This window comes from Desmodus rotundus, chromosome 9, assembly GCF_022682495.2.
Source record: "Desmodus rotundus isolate HL8 chromosome 9, HLdesRot8A.1, whole genome shotgun sequence".
Taxonomy (NCBI): domain Eukaryota; kingdom Metazoa; phylum Chordata; class Mammalia; order Chiroptera; family Phyllostomidae; genus Desmodus; species Desmodus rotundus.
Genome location: NC_071395.1, coordinates 81,569,954 through 81,587,960, shown reverse-complemented (window position 1 = coordinate 81,587,960; position 18,007 = coordinate 81,569,954). Strand labels below are relative to the sequence as shown.

Sequence of the window (18,007 nt, the reverse complement as noted above, 5' to 3'; positions counted from 1 at the left end):
CCAGGCCAAGGGAGTCGCTCCTGCCCCACCCGGGGCGGCTGAACCCGTGTTGACTCAACTTGAGCTTCTTTCTCGATCACCTCAACATTAGCGGGCTCTGCCCGTTAAGCCCTCCCCCCTCCCCCATAACACAAATCCAATTATGTTCAGAGTGCAGGAATCATTTATAAAAGGGGCCCCCAGCCTGCTCATGAATGATGTGCCCACAAAGAGGTCTATGTAATGGATGGTCAGTGCATTTTATTTAATCAGCACGGTACAAAAATAAATAAAAATAAGGGAAGGGGAATTAAATTACAGCCAAACTGAGCTCCATGACCTTGTCAGATTATAAACCACACACACTTACAAACACACTACACATACATACAAAATGAGACAAATATAAATTAATATCAACAATACCCACAGTTTGGTCAAAGAATAGCTACGGAAGAAATTGCACTAAAAAACAACATACATCGCACGTTGCGTAATTAGCAGTTTCAAATATACAGCTATGAAAATTGCTGAGTGAAAAAAATGGCACGTTTTCTTTTCATTGCAAGTTTAACAACTGTTGGAACAAAACTAAATTCTAATAACTGCATGGAAAGAATATATCAACCCTTCAGCTTTACAAGAAAGAGAAAAACCAAATCCTGAACTATTATTCCTGTGACTCGTTCTGTGCACGGGTGTAATTTTCACAGCCATCTGTTCTAAGATTATTTTTCTTAAGACACAAAATGCTCCTGGTCTGCATGCACAATATCACTGTAAAAGCAACAGTTAAAGAATAAAGGGTGGGGTGTTTTTTGTCGGTTAGTTTTTTTCTTTTGTTGTTGTTGTTGTTCTAAAAGTAGTCTTCATAGCAGCATGTCAAATGGGTTCATTGCTTGCACACTCAAGTGTGTCAGTTCCTTCACACAATACTGATGACCAGTGCAAGGGGAGGGAGGAGAACACAACAGGCTCCATTCACATTGGTGGAACTAGCGTTATTTCCTTAGTCCCCAACCGCTCCTGAAATTTGCACCGCCTCCAAAACAATAAAAAAATAAATATGCAGAAAGAGAAGGAAACACACAAAACTGGAATCCTGTGGATACAACTTAACCGCACAGTTTCAGGCCAAGTTCAGCCAGCCGAACAAGTGACTGCAAACACGTGCCCCTCCTCTTGAGACTCGGCACCGAACCACCCTCTTCCATGCCGCCAGGGCCCACTGCCCCACTGGGCCTCCTACCTCACTCAGGTCACACGTGGTGCCAGGATCGGAACAGACACGACCTGCGACAACCCCAGCAGAGAACAGCAGAGAAGAGGCGCCCCAGTGAAGTCCGTGCCAGCAGCTGCGGGTCCCTCCAGCCCTGCATCAGATTAGCCGGCAGCCCCGGGAATGGCCCGGCGTGGGCCTCGAGGCGCAGCTGGGGCCAATGCTCTCCCGCACGCAGGGGCAGGCCCTCTTCCTTCCGTGGGGGCACACCACCAGAGGCCGGCTCTGCTCCAGGCCGCTCGAACCCGGGGCCTCAATTTCACAGCTTGTTCTTTATGTGAGTCAGTAGTGTTTGTGCTGAGAAATCAGCAGCCACCTGGGGCCTAATCCTATGTAAAATGACCCTCTGCCTCCCCCTGATCCCCCCGTTCCAGCACTCCCTGGGGGACTGGGAAGAGAGAATTCTCTGTAGCCTTCACACTGGTCTTTGTTCCCCAAAGCCAGAGTGATGGGCCCTGGAGGAAGACTAGCTCCCTTCTCTTGGTCCTCTCCCAAGTCCCAAGCCACCAATCTGGGAGAATTAGGAAGAAAATTGATTAAGTACCATCGTGTGTTTTCACAGCGACTACAGTGGAAACCAAAACCAGCAGCTGCAAATGCTCAGCTGTAGAATCAGCGGGCTTCCAAAGCAACGAGGAGTCCCACTCCTGCTTGTAATTGTCTCCGAGATCCAGCTGTCTCACTCGGCCTTGCGAGGCAAGGCTTCGTCTTCAGAACTGTCTGGAAACAGCTTTGAATTAAAAGGGCGGGTGGGGGCAGGGGTATATCATTACCACACCCCACCCCCAAGCTCTGCAGAACAATTATGTGCACCCGCAAGAAGAGGCCTTAGGCGTTGTGTGGGCCTTGGCTTGGTCTCAGGCACGGCACCCCCACAAGGCAAGCTGCTGATGACAGACACCTGCAGCGGCCCTAGCCTTCACCACGGGGTGACTAAGCTGCATTATCCAAACGAAACACTCACCAGGAAAGGAGTGGCCCCCAGCTTCACCCCACCTCTTTAGCTGGGACCCAAAAGAAAAGAACAATGAGTCAAACCAGCTCATTGCCAACACAGTTGGGAGCAGGGGACAGGGGACTGAGAGGCGAGTTCTGTGTCTCCACTAAAGGAAAGCCCTTCTCCCTAAAAAAGAAAAAAGAGCAAACCAGGGCTGTGGGCAGCCAAACAACAGGACGGAATCTTTGCCCCAGGCCGGCAGCTCCTGGATTAAGGAAGCATCTTGCCTCACAACCCCACGTGCGGTTCAGTCAGGGTGGCTGCTCCAGGGGCCTCTGGGGGAATGGACAACCCAAAGCAGGAGCCAGAAAAGGGCCCCAGCCAGGAGCGCCAATTCCTCCCTGGGCCAATGGGCTAGAGGTGCCTCCCCAGCTCCAGTGCAGGGAGCAACAGACAGCCTCACCTGCCCTGGTCCAGCAAGGGCGCAGGTGGCAAACGCAAATCAGTCCTTTGAATCCCCCAAAGTAGAAGGTTGGAGACCTGGGTGGCTCTGAATACATCTCCTGGGTTTCCACAAGGTTCAAGAGTTCAAAAGTGCCCCGAGTTCTTGGCAGGGCTGGAGAAAACCCCAAGGAGAGAAGGTGGGCCGGCAGAGGCCCTCGGTGGCTTTGCTGGACACATACTGTACATACAATCTGGTCTGTTGAATACTAAATTTTTGTAAGTGAACTGAATCCTTGAGCCATGATGCAGGCCACAGGGCTCACCGATCCAGCCCCAGGAGGAGCCGCTTCTTGTCTTCCTGACCACTCTCGTTCTTCAGGTCAGAGAACACCTGTGTGAAGTAGTGTGGGTCGGCATTGATCTGCAGCATCTTGGAGCTCATGAGGTTGATGACGGAGAGGCATCGGTCCCAAAACGCCTCCTTGCAGCTCTCCACCAGGAAGGGCTTGAGCGGGTAAGAGATCTCGTTGCCCATGTAGGAGTAGGAGAGGTACAGGCAGGTCAGCAGCACGGCCTGGAGCTCATGGTCGGAGCCCACCTCCGAGGAGATCACGTCCCTGCAGAGCATGTAGAGGAAGACCACGTTGGCCGGCGTGATGAAGCCCTGGTCCTGCCAGCCCTGCAGAAGCAGCGAGCGGTCCACGCTGCGCAGCCAGAGCACAGGGTCCGTGGGGGACAGGTGCTTCAAGCGGTAGCACCGGCGGCAGAGAAACTCGCCCAGGCAGCGCAGCAGCTCGCTGGTGGACGCCTGGACGATGACACGTTTGGGCGTCCCCGCGGAGGTGACGGCGGGGTGCGGGGCCTTCTTGACGGAGGAGGAGACCCCCGTCTGGGAGCCCGACAGCTGGCTGGCAGGAGGGGCAGGCGGCTGGGCCGGTGGGGGCTGGGCGAAGGTGGACAGGTTGGCGCACGACAGCGACTTCTTCAGGTTCTCATTGTTGAGGTGCGTGATGTTGTTCTGGTAGCTGCCGTTGGGCTGCACCTTCTTGGAGTTTTTCTTCTTGGCCGACACAGCCACGATCCTCTTCCAAGGCAGCACGGAGATGATGGAGTGCCGCTTCAGGTTCTTGTCCTTGGCATTCTTGCTATTCTGCACCGCCGTGTAGTGGCCCACCGTGGCGGCGCCATCCTCAAACAGCGTGGCCTTGCGGTAGCTGGGGGACAGGGACAGCACCGTGCCCATGGTGCCGCTGCGCGCCGGGCGGGGGCCCGCGCCCCTGCGCGCCCAGCCTGCCGGCCCGAGGAAAAAAACAGCTCACCGAGCCCGCGGCGGCCTCGGGAAGAGGCGAGGGCGCTCCCGGGGACGCGTGCTGCCCCTTCGGATCTGCGCGGAAAACAAGATGGTTCTCAGCACCAGGCGGGGCTCGCGCCGCGCTGCTCCCCCCGGCCCCGTGGCCTCCGTGGACCTGACCCCCGGCCCCCTAACCGAGCCTTCCTCGGGCTCCGGGGCCCCGCCCGCGCCCCCGCGCCGCAGCCCGGCCGCTTCCACTGCGGCACCCCCGCCCGCCCCTACCGCTGAGCTCCGGACTCCCGCAGAGAGAACCCCCGCCCCGACCCCGCGCGCGAGGCCCCGACCCTGGCCTTGGCTCCCCGAGGCAGCGGGCTCACCCAGCCGGCAGCGGCTCCTGCGCTCCGCGCCCTCCGCAATGCGCGCCTCGGTCCCGGCGCTCGGAGGGGCTCGGAGGGGCTCGGCGGGGCTCGCGCGCGGCGGCGGCAGCAGCGGCTCGGGAGCTACTGTCCAAGGTTCTGCAGGCGCCGCGGCCCCGCCCCCCGCTCGGCCGCCTTCGCCGCCGCCGCGCGCTCGCGCCCCGGCGCGCACCTCAGCGATCTCCCTCTCGGGGGCGCGCGCGGCCCACGCGCCGGCGCGGACGGGCCTAGCGTTGCCCGGGAGCCGGGGCTGCCACCGCCCTCAACGCGAGCGGCGCGCGATGCCTGCAGGGACGCGGCCGCGAGCCCGAGGCGCCTGTACTCGCCGCGTCCCAGTGAGGACCCGGACTCCTGAGGCAGCGGGGACTCGCGGCGCCGGCCCTGCCCCGCCCCGGGGCGGTCCCCTCCGGCACAGCACTCCGCCCGCTCCGCGCCGCCGCTCCAGCAGCAGCAGCACCCGGGTCACAAGAGAGCTCCGGCCGGTGGGGAAACGCGGGGGCGGGGCGGGGCCGGCGACCGACCCCGCCCGCCGCCCCGCCCAGACACGTGCTGCCTTTGTTCCCGCCGCGGTGCCCGCAGCTGCGGGCCGCGGGGGCGCTCTCCGCCTAGTCCCCTCCCAGGCGACGCGGGGTCAACCCGGGCTGGAGCTGCTACCGAGCGTTACGGGAACCCCTGCATGGAGGACGCGGCCCGGAGCTCCCTCCTTCCATTTAACATCCTCGTCCCCCGAAAAAGGCCCGGAAGGTGCAACCTTTGCTGAGGCCGCTTTGAGTACCGCGCTCGTCCCAGCGGACTGTGCCACGGGTTTTAGTTCCTTCCCCTCCACGACCACCGTTCCCCCACCCAGGCTCACGGCCAGGTGGGTCTTAGAAATACAGGCTAAAGAGGAGTAGGAGGCCCCGGGCTCTTCCACACACAGCGACTGGCTATCCCACAGCCGCAGTCTGTGGCCCCTGCCGGGCCCCCGCCCCAGAGATGGGCCAGTACAAAGCCCAACATATATGTGGCCGCGAAATTTCCATTCGCCCTATTACGTCTTGTAGTAAAACTGAAGCAACTGCTTCTCCAGCCAGCCTAGCCTCTGATCCACTGATTTGAATGTTTTTCATGCTAAAAATGTATAATTTGAAGACTTGGTGCAGGTAAAACTTTTTAAATGTCGAGTAAAATTCTGGTTCAATTAGGAGCTGTTGCCCTCAGACAAGAATCCAGTCCTTCATTTGTTATTCTTTTAGTTCGGTTCCGGAGATTGATCCAGATTTGACCACAAACTTGGGAAACATATCCTAATTCAAATTGGCATCTATGGACCAAGGGGTAAGGAAGTGGCAACGCAGAAACGAGAATATCCGGTTCCCTGACTCCCAGCCCACTCCAGCCTGTCAACCTGAGCCAGCTCTAACGACTGCCCTAAACGGAACAGAAATCTGGCATCGTTTAGAACAATGCCACATCAGAAAGTACTAGAATGTGCTTATGTACTACCCAGAGATCTCTCCATCAGTAGTAGCAACTGAAAGCTTTAGGGACCTCGGTGACTCTATAGTAGAAAATGTGTTGCTCTGTACCCAAGAGGCTACTCTTCCCACAGCCCTTCAGAAACATCCACAAAACCTGTTAGTTTAGAAGATAAAGGCAGGCTTTTAGCTCAGTGTTCTCCCTCTGAATGTTCCTCAATGTACAAACCCATCCCCTCTTCAAATGGAGGTCTTTTCAACACTTTTCTATAGTCAGAAGCTCTAAGAAATCTCCTTCAGGTCCTTTGGCCCAATGACGTAGTCAAAGCTGAATCCCAGCCTTTTTATCTCCAGTCGCTAGTGGAGAAGCCCAGTTCCTGAGTTGGCCTATTTCCACACTGCCTTTTCTATATTCTGGTGTTATGCAAAGGTTAAGTGCTTCTCATGTCCCAAAATACGCTTAGATTCCTTTAAAAAAAATTGTTTATTGATCTGAGAGAAACACGGATTTGTTGTTCCACTTATTTATGCATTCCTTGGTTGATTCTTATATGTGCCCTGACTGGGGATCGAACCCATAGCCTTTGTCTCAGGATGATGCTCTAACCAACTAAGCTACCCAGCTAGAGCATTATGCCTGCATCACTACGGCTGTAATCCGCCCCTTAGAACCATCAGGACCCACCCTGTTAGCTGTCCCTACAAATTTAATTCTAGATTCCAATTCATGGTGGATAGTGCCAAGCTCCGTTTCACCCACTCCCTTTTCTAAACCAAGGAAGCATGCATTTGTCTGGACCTTTTCCAGCCTGGCCACACGCTGGCGTCCTCTCTTGCCCTTGGCCGGCTTTCCCCCAGCACCTTCAACACTAGCTCTTGGCAAAATTACCCCAACTTCCTCACACTTGTCAAAGACAGTCATATTTGCAGCAGAGCATGAATGGGGTGGCGTCGCCAGCCCGCTAGCTGTTGCGAGGGGAGGGGCTGTCTGGAACCCGTCCACCCAAGCCCTGCTTGCGTTGCCTGTCTCAAGGCACCAGGCAGCTCCTCTGCTCACTTAGCTTGCCACCACCCCACCCTCCACTCCCAAGCTTCTGTCACAGCTCCAACTGCAAGGTAATGAAGGAAGGGCAATAATCTGCCAGAAATGACCAGGTCAGGGACCCAGAAGGCAGGCCCAGCTGAATGATGCAGAGCTGTTTTCTTCCAGAGAACTGCAGGGAAGATCTCCAAATCCCACCCCCATCAATCAGCCTATCTACCCTATAGCCTATCTCACGCTGCAGGCAGGACCAGCCTGCCTGTCATCTGCACAGCTGACAGGGCTGCTCACAGGAGAGTGTATCACAGGAGAGTCCCTGCCTTCTGCACAGCCCCTTCCCGTGCCACCGCAAGGGAGACCAGGGACCTAGCTAACTAGCTTCCAGAAGGGGTTCCAAATAAAGCAAGGGTGAGACCTAGCTCCAAAGCGAGTCGCGCTTTGTTCTTCCAGGGATCACAGAGCAGCCCCTAGTGGCCCTTCTGCGCAGCACCGATTACATAACCCTACCAGCGGCAGGGCTCGAGTCAAGGCCTCACCCTTTGCTGCCAACATCGTTAGGACCTCATTGACACAGAAGAAAGCCCTGGTACCAGGAAGGCTGGTGCCAGAAGGGGTCCTGAGGTGAGTGAACCAGGCTCAGGCCACCCTCTCAGCTGAGCCTAGACCCAGCCTATCTGAGGTCTGGAGTTCGGGAAGCCACCCTGGAGGTCTGGAGCAGCACCATCCAAAAAAAATCTGCAACATGAGCCAAATGCAAGCCACATGGGTGTTTTCTAGTAGCCACATTAAAAGAAAAAATGAGAAACAGGTGAATTTTAATAATATATTTTATTTAACCCAATAAAGTTCAAAATATTTCCACATATAAAAATTAGGTTGAGCTATTTTACATTTTTTTCTTACTGAGTCTTCAAAGTCAGGCCTGGATTTACATTCGCAGTGCATCACAGTTCAAACCACACTTCAAGAGCTTCGACAGCCACGTGTGGCTCGTGGGCTGCCCACTGGACAGAGGTCTACAGGATGTCATCAGACCTGCAGTGGGAGGGAGCAGGTGGCAGGGCTGCTGCCAGACTGAGCTCTTCGGAGCTGCCCTCGGCGTGGCAGACCCCTCCCTATGCTCTAGCTCTATAGATACCCTTGGAATCTTTTAAAAGTCCTTTATTGAAGCAAAACTTTTCCTGCAAGTAAAACTCTACAGTTACAATCCTGGAGAGAGAGTACAGCAGTACTGCTCATACTGAAGTACAGCTGGCAGCTAGAGCTCAGCCCTCCCTCCCAGCGGCCCCCGAGCCCCGCAGAACCATCTACAGGGTCTGAGGGGCAGTGTGGCAACACTGCTTCCCAAGATTCCAGATGGAAACTCAACCACATACAACCACAATTACCTACCACGGAAGCGCCATGCTCGTTGTGCAGACAGGAAGCAGGCTCAGAGAATACTACGTGTACACACCCCAACCCCCCTCCACATTGCCCTGGCAAAACATACAGATACCTGAGCGCCATTGCCTGCCACAAGACTCATCCCCAAGCCCCTCCACTTTATCCCGCATCTCAAGGTCTCCCGTGAAGCGAACAACGGTACAGCTTTGGCCAGCCTAGAGGGCTACACAGAGCTGTCTGCGTGGATGGAAGCCCTCCAGCACTCAAGAAAGGACACTTTTTGAAAAAAAAAATTGTTTTTATTGGAACTCATCTGAACATCAGATATACCTGGTGTTGGTTAGCAAGAACCGTTTGTACATTTGATATTGATGGTGCCAAAACCAAAACAGTGACTGGACATGATGGGGAGATGTCGAGAACAAAAACCTGATATTGGAGAGGAAAATAAAAGGCAGTCAGATTCAGTGAGGATGCCAAACCTAGTACAACAAAATCCTTTTACAAAATATAAATTTATTCCGAAAACCTGGAAGGACAATCTGCGAAAGGTAAGGAAAGACAAAGGAGGCCAGTAAGAAGGAAGAGGAGGGACAAAGGGCAGAGAGATGAGAGGAGGAAGAAAATGGAGCTGAGCACAAAGCCTTGCTATTGCATCATAACAAAAAGCATGCTGACACCCAGTGCTCTCCCTCCCATCCCTCAGTTTCTAAGAGGTAAATAAAGCTCCCTGGGGAGGGGACATGAGGTTGCTCAAAAACCCAACAAAACTTAAAAAAAACCAAAAACCCCACACCCCACAGTCTCATTTCCAATACTCACTGTTTAAAAAAGGAACAAACCCATCTGCCAGCAGGGGAGAGGAGTGGGACAGGGAGAAGCTAATGGATGTCAGACAGCCTGACTTCCCCACAGGGGGAAGGAGGAAGGAAAAGAGGTATGTGAAGGTCTCCTGGTAGAGGGAGGGGGAAGAGAGAGACAGCAGAGGAGAGGGGCAATTAAAACACTGACGTCTAATCTAGTTTACTGTGTTAAAAAGAGCCACATGCACAGCGGCCCCCGCAGGGCCCACACCGCTCCCCGTGTGGCCGTGGCAGACACAGCTCCTGGCCTCGTCCCCATTCCTCCACAGGTCGGAGTGGAGCTGTGCCGCTGCTGCTGTGGTGGTTGCTGCTGGGGTGGTGGCAGGACCTTCGGCCAGTCTGCTGGAGCCATTGTTGGAGGAAAGTTGGGTGGATAGGCCATATGACAGGGGAAAGAACACCAAAACGCCTCATTTCAAATAAAAAAAACTAGCAGTCTATACACAGTTGTTTTGGTTCAGTACAAACAGAATAAAAAGTCGTTGCTTTGATGGTTAGGCAAACACCCAATTCTGAAGAGGAAGAGCAGTGGCGCCCAGCAGGTGGATCAGGAGCCCCAGCGGCTGGCGGAGCGCCTGGCTGGCGGCCCTCTCCCAGGAGGCAGAGAGCACAGCTTTAGGTAGTGTAAGCCTTTTTCCTTTTATTTAGAATAACCTTTTTTTTTTCTTTTTCTTTTTTTTTTAAGCAATGTCCCCACTCCCCCGTTGGGCCAGTAAAGATTCCAAGAAAACTGGCCCACCTATTGGCTGGAACACAGATGCGCCAAATGAGGATTTAAAAACTTTCCGAGCGAAAAGTAGAACAAAAAGAAAAACGAATCTCCTAGCATTTTCCCCAAAGGTTTCACTCTCCCGCCACACACACTCTCCAAAGGACCGCTACAGATCCAACTCTGTAAGAGAAGACAGAGCAGCGTCAATCGGGGAAGCTGAGCGGCCACCAGGAGGCTTTCAGTCCCGACAGGCCAAAGACGGGAGCCGCCGGCCTGGTCCAGGAGCCAGCACTCACCTATGTCAGTTTCTTGGCTTTGTTGTAGAGAGAATCCACTACTTTGCTCATGTTCTGAATTGTTTCCAGAGCAGCTTCATAAGTCTTATCTACTGGGGGTTCATCGAAAATAATCAAGACACCCTCCCCCTGGTCCAAGATCCCTGCAGGAAACACAAGGGCAACCCACATGAAGGAGGAGTTAGACACGAGACTGTTTTGAGAATGACCCACTCCCTAGCTGCCTCGCTTCTTCAGAAGGGGAAGTGAGGGGAAACAGCACGCACCTCCCTGTCCCATTTGTACGTGTTTATTAGGCACTCTCAACCCAGGGTACGAGGCAAAGATCCCAGGAAACCGCCAGGTGAAACGAAGGGAACATCACCCGAGATAAACAAGAACATGACGCCTCTTCAACCACTTTATCAGCACCACCAGCCCCCTTGCATGTGTGACTGTTACTCACCATGAAATTTCTTGTCGAGAATCATCTGTGATAATTTCCTTTCCACATCGGCCTAAAATCAAAGCACTTGATTAAAGGGACTGGCACCCGCTAGTCAGACATCACACTGACATGACAGCCTTGAATGAAAGGGTCTTAGGGCAGATGGACTGAAAACAAAACAGCAACGATGCAACTCCAGCTCCAAGCCCCTGGCCCCCATTCCCACGGAGAAGCGTGGGAGCTCTCCAAGGCCCACTGAGTACAAACGCCAGCGCCTCCACACTCCCCTTCCCTCCCTACCCGCAAGACAAGCTCAGGGACTCCTTACCTTGGAGAGTTTGATGAGGCTAGATATGTGTTCGATCTAAAAGGAAAGGTAAAGAGACACCAACACTGAAAGTTCTACCTTTGCCTCTGATATGGGGAAGGGGTTGGAGATTGCTGCATCTCAAAACCCCGCTGAGTGTCTCTACTGGGCCAGATTCTCTTTGGCCGTGCTTAGGTCTCTTGTGCTCTGTCCATCTGCCTTCACCACTACAGACAATACACACACTCCTGTCCCTCAAACCCAGAAAAGAAAACACTGACCACATGGGTGGTGACCACAAAAGCAAGGAGGAGGCTTCGCTGAATACAAGCAGGGGCGATCTCAACTGCCTCTCCCCTCTAGCATCCCTCTCCCTGACTCTTGTTCCCTGTCAAGAATCCCAAACTCCTGGTGGCCCCTTGCCCACCGGCACCTCCGGATGGGTGTGGGCTGCAGGGAGGATGCCTGGCCCGAAACCCACTCCCACCAGATTAGAGCTAGAGTCCCCAAGAGGGTTCTTACCTGTACTCGGGAAAAGGGCTCAATGACTCGGATCAGGTTCTGCTCCAGTAAATTGTCATACAGCTTGGCCAAGTGCGTGCTGATGATTGGGTCATCCCGGAGCTCTGCCCGGTAATCTGTCAGGGCCTGCCAAAAGAGCCAGCCACAGAGATTGGCCCAGAGACGCACTTGAGAGCCATGCTACTCCTAGCTCCCTAAGTAGTCCGCTGGCCCCTTTCCTTGCGTGATCGACTGCAGTCCTGGGGAGCTGGGGGAGCTGAATAGCCATGACAGAAGGCAGAAGAAAAGGAACATCAAGAACGGAAGGATGAAGCCACCCAAGGCACCTTCTATCTGTCCAAAAAGCTTCATGCTGACAGCTCAAACCAGGCAAGCCCCAAGAGAGGCTCGGTCTATCAACCAAACTCACTACACACACAGTCCTCTTCATGTATTCCATGGAACAAACTGGGTCTCCATGGGGGGAGAACATTCTCAGGCTAAATAATAAGAAATGCTGAATTCCACAGACAGCTCTTAGAGTTTTACAAGGAGCATCAGCCAGCACAGTGTGGCTCTGTAGTTAGCACCTTTCCAATAAAACACTAGTCTAGCCCTGGTGTTTCCCAGCTATCTGATCACAGACCGTTTTCCAAGGAACCCCTAACAGAAGTGTTCCATCAAACATCCTACACTTTGGGATAGAATGATTTAGACTGTTTATTCATGTATGTGATTGATTTACCTTTAGTAACGGTCTCGGTAGCCCAGCTCATGTTGGCTGTGCTCTGAAGTGCTAAAGGAAGCAAAGAAATCATGCCAACTAACGTGAAATTAGCAAGAAACCTTCAGGAAGATGATGAATCTTAGGCACAGTCTCCATCCACAGTCAGATTACTTTCTTCTGGGACCTAGGCTTGTTTTTACTAAGTTGACCATTACAGCCAAACAAGACAGAGGTTCAGAAAAGAATATGTCAGCCTCACCCTACTGCTTAGACAAGCTTTTCTCCCTTTTCAAACTTTCATAAACACTGAGTAAAAGGCTCGGGAGGCAGAGCAAGCCTAGGCTGTCATCCTGAGGAAGTGCCTTTTGGCCCGCGCTTGGATGTACACATCAAGACTTCTTTTGTCCAGAGAGGAGAAGCGGACCTGGCGTTTCTGAAGCCGAAGGAATAGCCAGGACCATGCCATACGGAACACGCACCAGGCCTGGAGTCAAACCCTGACACGTATGAGCAGCGAGACTGCGGGCATCCTCTTTAAATCCCAGAGCCCTCAACCGTAAAATGAAGATAACAGGTTTGTCATAAAGAATGACAGTAAAAAAAGGGTGACAGAAAGAACTGTTGAGACCAAAAGAGTACTGTATCTAAGCACTTTTGTACAATGGAATTTGTGCTTAACTATCTCTTGGTTCTGATACTGCACGATAGTAAGATGTAACCAGTCAAGAAAACTGGGTGAATGGTATGTGGGATAATTCTGTACTATGTTTGTGATTTCTTGTAAAACTGTAGTTAGTTAAAAACAGGCTTTTTTAAAAGTACTTAAATGCCCCTCTCCTCTACCCATTCCCTACCAACCCAATACCATGCTTACCTTTTCAAAATCCGCCAGTGATCTGTTCTTGCTAGCCTGGGCCACACATTTTAATGCTTCTGTCTATGAATAAGGAGAAAAACAGTGAAAGTGATCTCTTCTGCACACCCATACCCCCCCCCCCAACAAGTCTCATAAGCAGTATGCTACGTCCCAACAACTGGCTGCAAGAACAGCCTGCCCCACAACTGTTCTTCAGAGACGTGGGAAGAAAAGCCACAAGAATACCACAGTGGCCCTGGCCACGTAGCTCAGATGGTTGGTTAGAGCATCGTCCCAATACACCAAGGTGGTAGGATGGAGCTTCGGTCAGGGCGCATACAAGAATCAAGCAATGAATGCGTAAGTGGAACAACAAATGGATGTTTCTCTCTCTTTCAAATCAATAAATTAAAAAAAAATTTTTTTAAAGGAATACCACTGTGTATCAACCAGTTTCCCTGTGAAATCTGAAATTAATTAAAAATACTAGGAGTTTAAAGTTTTCCCCAAAAATAGACCCCAGCAGAGCATTCTCCAAAGATGACAAGAATGACCAGAGAACTGTGATTTCTTCCCAGCTCTTGCAAGACTCCTTCTGGCCCTTAGAACTGATCACACCTGTGCTTTTTAGCAACATCCATTCTGCTAGGTTTGTTACAGAGCACAGACTGAGGTCCACTTTCATTAGGGTTGAGGCATCAAAATCCTCCATATTATACTGCATGTTAAAACCCCAGTGTGACTGTACAATTAATGGTTGAGGGCACCTAGTTATAAAAGACACCTGACCAAGCTATCAAGTCTCCTCCAGTCAACAAAAAACCTACAACATTAATCTTTTCAAAACAGTCTGACTCCTGCTCAAAAGCTGTCATCAAGGAACACAGCACAGCCCTGGCTGGTGTGGCTCAGTGGGTTAGGCCTCCTCCTCCAAGCTGGAAGGTCTCCAGTTCCATTCCCGGTCAGAGCACATGCCTGGGTTGTGGGCCAAGACCCGCAGCGGGGACAAGCAAGAGGCAGCCGACTGATGTTTCTCCTGCACATTAATGTTTCTCTCCCTCCCACCCCCCTAAAAATAAATAAATAATTTTTTTTAAAAGGTACAAAGGACCAAAAGGTGCTCTTCTTACACCAGCCTAAGTACTTAAATAAGGATGGTGTGTCTTATACAGCAGATTCTAAAAAGAGTGCAAAGTGTAGTTTCTCCCCAGCATTTGTCCTACAGACAGGACAGATGTCATGAGAAAAGTCTGAACTTAGAACCAAGATAACCCAAGTTCAAAGTCTGGCTCCACCTCTACTAGTTACCTGACCTTGTCCTGGACACTTGACCTCTCTTAGCCTGTCTCCTCAACTCTCCTTCTAGATAGGGTAGCAAGTCTCCCACTTTAGCAATATCCAGTGTCCTTTTGGTCAAAACTAGAAGCTGCTCTGAAACTTTTTCTGATATAATGCCTATCAGGACCACTTGTGGAGAAGGAAGAAATTATCTTATGGCCATTTCTCATACAGTAAGAAAGCCCTGGTTGGTTGGCTCAGCCGATTGAGCACTGGCATGCAAACTGAAAGGTTGCTGGTTCAATTCCCAATCAGGGCACATGCCTGAGTTGCAGGCCAGGTCCCAGTTGGGGGCGTGTGAGAGGCAACTGATTGATGTTTCTCTCCCTTTCTTTCTCCCTCCCTTCCCCCACTCTCTAAAAATAAATAAATAAAATCTTAAAAAAGAATACAGTAAGACAGCCAATGTGTCCACTGTTTAGAAGACAACTGCATTTGAATCTACAAAGATCACTTTTACTTTAGTAGTGATATTTAAGCAAAGTACAAAGAAGGGATGGTGTAGACATCTTTACATGGGTCATACTCATAGCTACTCAGGTACAAAAGGTACCACTAAAGGGCTCCCAAACATTGAAAGCCTCTTCTTGCACCACATCTAAAACTCAGGGCATGAGTAGAAGGGTGGGTACTGACATGAGAAGCACTCAGGTGAGTCATCAAAACCTTGTTTCGGCACCAAGCAATCTGATCTCCATAAAGCATGTTTGCACCAGACCTTAACCAGGCTTCAACTCAGAGAAACCAACATTTCATATTCTGCTCATTTCAAATTTGCAAATAAGGCTCCTGGTAGATAAATTTCCTGGTCAGAGCAAAATGCAACCTAGCTCAATGCAAATGCTAAAATTCAGTTCTATAAGGCCCTCAAAAACCACCTGATGTCCATAAGAGCACCAAACACTTTTAGGACAAAAATTTAATAGTATAGGAAACATGCCCTGGCTGGTGTGGCTCAGTGGATTGGGCACCAGCCTGTGAACCAAAGGATTGCTGGTTCGATTCCCAGTCAGGGCACATGACTGGGTTGTAGGCCAGGTCCCCATTTGGGGCCATGAGAAGCAACTGATCACTGTTTCTCTCATGTTTCTCTCCCTCTCTTTCTCTCTCCTTTCCCCTCTCTCTAAAAATCTTAAAAAAACATAGTATAGGAAACATACCGAGTGGGCTGAAGGGTAAAGAAGGGTGGGGAATAAAAATGTAGAATGGAGACCTAAAGAGCACTGGCCTCAACGACCATCACATCTGACTGCACGCTGGCCTCAGAGTGAGCAGAGATAAGAACTGCAGTCCCAGCATTGCCTACCTGCCTCCCTGCATAGCGAAGTGCAAGCTTCCCGCTCACCAGAGCCTGGACATCTTCTGGGCTAGAAAAAAAAAACTTGGTCAGTTGCTCCAGAACAGTATGCTTGTAAGCATAGGTTTAGGTGACATCTTTTTTTCAGAAGCACACTGAGAATCAGCCCCCACTTCTAAGCCCATACGCCCCTCACACTGCAGAAGCCAGGATCTCTATACTCTAGGACAAAGCTCAGCACTGAGTAGTAGAAAAACTCCCAACATAAAAAAAGAGCCACACTAAACCTACCAAAAGTAGTTGAACCAACAGGCAGAATAAGTGTAAGTCAAATCCCAATATAATATCCAAAAAGAATCCCAGTGAATATCTCATTTATTCCCCCCAAAATGCAGATAAATTCTGTATTACTTTTTATAAAAGGATCTGTCGTACTTGCTGTTTTCCGCTTTTTAAAACCTCTCCCTTAACCCACCCCCACTGTGGGTTGGCCCAGTCAGCTGGTACTGGTCTATAAGCTATTTTCTGGCCCTCAGTCCTAAGCTCAGCAACCCTCTGGACAAGATAATTGCAGGATGAGGAGAACCCTCCACGAGAGGCTGGGAAGCAGACTTATAAAATCTGTCTCCTCCATTCTGAAAGGCTAGCAAGTAAAAGTGCTCCAGATCACCTTCCACCTTCCCACTCTTCAACCATCCCAGAAGGCAGCTGCTGCGGCTTCTGTGACTAGCCATCCTCCCTGCCCAAGCCACCTCTGACAGAGCAGAAAACTTAGCTGAAGAATCTGAATTCGCATATCCCAAAGTAATGTGCACCTACGTGTTCAGCATGATTTTGCACAGCAACATGTACTTCAGAGATGTGATGGCCTTGGGGCTATCAATGGAGTCATAACCCTCAAATGCCTCATAGAAGTATGAGTACGCAGTTTTCCAGTCCTTCTCTTCTGCTGCATGGATAATACCTGCATGTTGAAAAATAAAGAGTAAGAACCATAGGAAACAAGAGAACCATACAAGATTATGGCTGGGAAGGGCCTCAGAAATCTATCTCAACCCCACCTACTTATTCATGAGGTCAGAAAAGGATAAAGGACCTGCCCCAAGTCACTGCTAGCTAGTGTCAAAGCTGGGATTAGAACCCAGATGTTTGGCCTCCTAGTTCAATGTCATCTTGACAATGTAAATTCTGAAGGAGTTAAGACTCAACTCCAAGACCACCCTAAAATCTGCACACTGTAACATCTTTCCCTGTGCTTCTACTGCAGTCCTATCTTGTGGAGCCACTGGGAAAGGACAGGTTTACCCCCCATCACTGTCACAGGTCAGGAAGTTGACCCCAACATCCCTCCACTACCTGAATGACCTATTTTAATAATATTAACCATTTCATTAAGATGGCTTTTCTAAGCTTGACATTTTTATATGTAAGCGGCTTTCACGGGAAAAAAAAAAAATCCAACCTCTTATATTCTCATTTCAGATATTTGCCATTTACGGATGTGCTTTTGCCTAGATGCAATCAGTATAGATTTCACATAATGCCAAAGCCATAAACTTAAATGCACGCAGTGCACTGGCTGGTGTACCTCAGCTAAGCACTGGCTTGTGAACCAAAAAGTCACTGGTTCGATTCCCAGTCAGGGCACATGCCTGGGTTGCAGGACAGGTACCTGGTTGGGGCATGTGAGAGGCGATCGATTGATGTATCTCTCACACATCAATGTTTCTCTCCCTCTCTTTCTCCTTCCCCTCCCCTCTAAAAGTAAATAAATAAAATCTTTTAATAAGTAAATGATTGCACATTGAACTTTTTAGAAGTTGGGATGCTTCCAATGAGCCTAACTTTGATTGAACCTGCTACTATTCCAACCTAAACTATGACTTGAGATAATATGAAAATTAGTTCCCTCTAGCTTGGGAACATCTAAGGCAAGCCCGAGAGTCTATCTACCAGTTCTAACTCTCCCTCTGCCCTTATGAGGTTATATTCCTCAGCCCCATATGTTTATTTACCACAGGGCTTCCCAACATTTTTCACATCAAGGGACATGTAGAAAGTATTCAGCACACTGGAGTAAAAAGATAAAACCACTTACACATGACTCCGAGAGAGCAATGTTTCAGCACACTTCTAGCCTACCTGTCACAAGCCTATGTGTCTGGCACACCAAGTTGGAACTTCTAACTTAACAGCGAGTTAGTGAGTGGTTAAGTGACACACCCCAGTACTTTGATCCTACCAAAAGGCCTCCTACTCTGACACTGAAGGAATCAGATCCTCCTTCTAGCATTCTTAAATACAGAGGCCTGGAGAAAACCCATCCTTCTCTGCAGCCAAGGAGAGTTCCCTAAAGAATACCCAACAAACAACCCTGCTAAACTAGACGAGACGAATCTCCACTTTCCCATACTCCCCAGTCCAGAACTAGAGGAGAATAGACCAGACCCAA

The 18,007-nt window shown here is 50.7% G+C and overlaps 2 protein-coding genes across 5 annotated transcripts in view; both read right to left on the bottom strand.

Moving 5' to 3' along the window:
• Positions 1–214: 214 nt before the first annotated feature.
• Positions 215–4,777, bottom strand: CDK5R1 (cyclin dependent kinase 5 regulatory subunit 1). Of its 3 annotated transcripts, none has more exons than XR_008425202.2 (3): positions 4,308–4,777; positions 2,223–4,023; positions 215–1,978 (listed from the first exon to the last, which is right to left on the bottom strand). XR_008425202.2 is itself a non-coding variant. In XM_053911947.2 (2 exons), exon 2 carries the CDS (start codon positions 3,880–3,882, stop codon positions 2,959–2,961), a length of 924 nt encoding a protein of 307 aa, XP_053767922.1. In that variant the 5' UTR covers positions 3,883–4,023; positions 4,308–4,777; the 3' UTR covers positions 215–2,958. The 3 variants fall into 3 exon arrangements, 1 of the variants encoding a protein (XP_053767922.1); XR_008425203.2 differs by having other exon boundaries at positions 2,659–4,023; XM_053911947.2 differs by having other exon boundaries at positions 215–4,023.
• A 4,937-nt stretch (positions 4,778–9,714) lies between these two features.
• PSMD11 (proteasome 26S subunit, non-ATPase 11) overlaps positions 9,715–18,007 on the bottom strand; it is a 33,023-nt gene continuing 24,730 nt past the window's right edge. For both annotated transcript variants that reach the window (XM_024564759.4, XM_045199035.3), the window contains exons 7-14: positions 16,375–16,519; positions 15,565–15,625; positions 12,939–13,001; positions 11,359–11,484; positions 10,858–10,893; positions 10,548–10,599; positions 10,103–10,245; positions 9,715–9,986 (exon numbers count right to left, since the gene is read on the bottom strand). In XM_024564759.4, the coding sequence (XP_024420527.1) occupies positions 10,103–10,245; positions 10,548–10,599; positions 10,858–10,893; positions 11,359–11,484; positions 12,939–13,001; positions 15,565–15,625; positions 16,375–16,519 (626 nt within the window). In that variant the 3' untranslated portion in view covers positions 9,715–9,986. The remainder of the gene's footprint in view (positions 9,987–10,102; positions 10,246–10,547; positions 10,600–10,857; positions 10,894–11,358; positions 11,485–12,938; positions 13,002–15,564; positions 15,626–16,374; positions 16,520–18,007) is intronic.

Bases quoted from the DNA above. Each gene is read 5' to 3' on its own strand.
- CDK5R1 (XM_053911947.2), bottom strand. From the start codon at position 3,882: ATGGGCACGGTGCTGTCCCTGTCCCCCAGCTACCGCAAGGCCACGCTG.